Source organism: Lipophrys pholis (genome assembly GCF_963383615.2).
Source record: "Lipophrys pholis genome assembly, chromosome: 1".
In the NCBI taxonomy this organism is placed as follows: domain Eukaryota; kingdom Metazoa; phylum Chordata; class Actinopteri; order Blenniiformes; family Blenniidae; genus Lipophrys; species Lipophrys pholis.
In genome coordinates, this window is record NC_137635.1 from 22328489 (window position 1) to 22331001 (window position 2513).

The window sequence follows — 2513 nt, forward strand, 5'->3', positions numbered from 1 at the left end:
GTGTCCGTCTCTTTATCATCCTGCAGCATGAAGAATGACTCTGCGTAATTACGCACGGCTGCAAACACCTTCTTCTTCAGTCCGGCTCTTCTGGTCGGACTGCTGCGTTCAGTTCACAACAGTTTATGAGTCTTTTTCTGGTTTGTTTCTCTAGTTAGTGTGTGTCGCGCTGCTGTGCTGACATCTCTTTGCTTCCTGGGGGGAAACTACGAGCAGATCCCGTTGGCTGCGCTGATGCCTACTGACGGCCGCTCCAGGACGGAGCTGCTGGAAGAGGAGGATGAGGAGGAAGACACCGTGGAGGATTTTCTCTCTTTCTGCCGCAGGTGGATTTTAGTGTGTCTCTTCCTCTCGTCGCTCCGGGCGAACTTGCGTCCGCAGAAGTCGCAGGCGAACGGCTTCTCCCCGGTGTGCGTGCGGATGTGCGTGGTGAGGTGGTCGCTGCGACTGAAGTTGCGCATGCAGATCCGGCACTGGAAGGGCTTGTGTCCAGTGTGGATGCGAATGTGTCTGGTCAGTTCGTCTGAGCGCGAGAAGCGCCGGTCGCAGCCCTCTGCCGGACAGGGGTACGGCCGCTCGTGGATGGGGGTCTTGCTCGGTCTGTTCGGGTACTTTCTGGGCCGCAGGATGGGCCTGAGGGGCAGGTTCTGGGGGCTGTAGGCAGAAGGGAGCCTTGGTGGTCCCGCTTCTGAGCTGACACCACCACCCGGCCCTCCCAGCGTAAAGTTCCTGATAGTGTTCAGCGGGGTCAGAGGCGGGGGGACCCGGAATGTGTCGAGCGGACACGGGCCGAACGGCTTCCTGTCCTGGATGCCTGCAGTGTGCATGTCCCGCTGGCAGGCCGGCTGGAAGAAGCCCGAGTAGTCAGGAATGATGGGGAAAAGCGCGTCTGAGCCGCCGGGCTGTTTAGGTGAGGAATAGGAGGGTGGAGGGTAGGAAGCGATGGGACAGGTGGAGGTAGACAAAAACGCCGAGGGGTCCTGGTACACCTCCCCGCACCCAGAGGAGGAGTAAGGAGGCGGGGGTGAATACAGGTGGTGGTGGTGGTGGTGGTGGTGGTCTATCTCTGCCTGGCTCTGAGCCGCCATAGTGCAACTCAAATTACTGCCGGGGAAGTGATTGGGAGACTCCGAGGAAGCCGGAGAGGAGGACGCCGACGATGAAGGAGGTGGAGGCGGCGGCGGCGGCTGCGCCACGTTGAAGATGCCCGAGACGATGTTGATCACTCCCTCGGGGTTCCAGTTACTCGGATACTGGGAGTCAATGGAGAACTTTCCCATGTAGGTGAACGTCTGGTTGCGGTGGGATGCAGGCTGAGAGAAGCCGCTGGAGTAGGAAGAGAGTTCCAGGGAGCGTTTCTCTGCACTCATGTCTGCGCCCATCAGGCCATCTGAAACAGCACAAACACCATCAGCACCGCAGAAATTGAAGTGGGGGGAAAAAAGTCTGAGAAAGTGGCGCGTCTTTGTGCCATTACGCACGGACTGGAGCCAAACTCCTCAACTTCCACTGATAACTCTACTTCAAAACATGTTTAATCATCACCAGTTTAACCGCTGAAATAATGATGCGGTGTTGTCCTACCTGCAGCCGCGTTAATCTGGTCGTAGTGCGCTCCCAGGTCGCTGTTGGGGAAGAGAGCAACAGATGCAGGCAGGCTGCCAGCCAGGTCATCCACAGAGTACACGCTCTCCGCCACTGGATGCACGAACCCTCCGAGGTTCAGCGGCACCTTGTCCAGAGTTTTGGCCGTCATTGTGAAGCAAGAACAACTACAACTACAGCATCAGTTTTCTTTCGCTTTGTTGTTTTCCTGAAGGCTGACCACTGGCAGGAGTGTGTGTGACCCTGCGGGAGCGGGGTCACCACTCTGAGAGGACGATGCGCTCCGTGCGGCTGCTGCTGCGCCTCATGCGCCCTGCTGGGGGTTCAAACTGCGGCAGAGTAACGGGAAGCGGGCCCCTGCGCCTCTATGTATAAATGGGAAACCTTTTGAATGCGGCCAGCCACGTCATTGCCCAAATATGGTATTGGGCGGGAGGGTGAGGAGCGCTTCTTCTTCCTATTGGCTGCGATGCTCCGTGACGCGTTCCGCGGGGAATCACTTGTGAATGGAGAGTCCGCTGCGCCTGGAGAGAGGTGAGGCGCGTCTTTCCACCCACCAAAAGAAAGAAAACAACACCTAGAAACTCGGCGACAGATGCGCAACATCACAATTATCCACATTTACACGTTCTTCTTTCCTGTTTTCACTCTCAGTGTCATGAAGCTGAATCTCAACCTGTCCTCATGACAAATGAGGAATTCCGGCTGCGCTCCTCGGACCCCATAAAAGGTTGAATCCGGTAAGAAGGGAAACGCCTCTTAGACCCTTATTTGGATTATATTCCGGATTATGAGAGAGAGAGAGCGAGAAAGCGAGAGAGCGAGAGCAGTAGAGTGCGACAGGCTTCATGAGCTCGGAAACTTCTGACATGATTTGACTAAGCTGGAGGAAAGAACAGTTTTCTGTC

At 56.3% G+C, this 2513-nt stretch overlaps 1 protein-coding gene across 1 annotated transcript in view; it reads right to left on the reverse strand.

The window, feature by feature from the left end:
• Positions 1 to 1946, reverse strand: part of egr2b (early growth response 2b) — a 2444-nt gene extending 498 nt beyond the window's left edge. The window contains exons 1-2 of the mRNA XM_080474723.1: positions 1585 to 1946; positions 1 to 1390 (exon numbers count right to left, since the gene is read on the reverse strand). The exon at positions 1 to 1390 is cut by the window's left edge and continues 498 nt beyond it. Coding sequence (XP_080330849.1) covers positions 207 to 1390; positions 1585 to 1756 — 1356 coding nt within the window. The 5' untranslated portion in view covers positions 1757 to 1946 and the 3' untranslated portion in view covers positions 1 to 206. The remainder of the gene's footprint in view (positions 1391 to 1584) is intronic.
• Between the last annotated feature and the right edge of the window lie 567 nt (positions 1947 to 2513).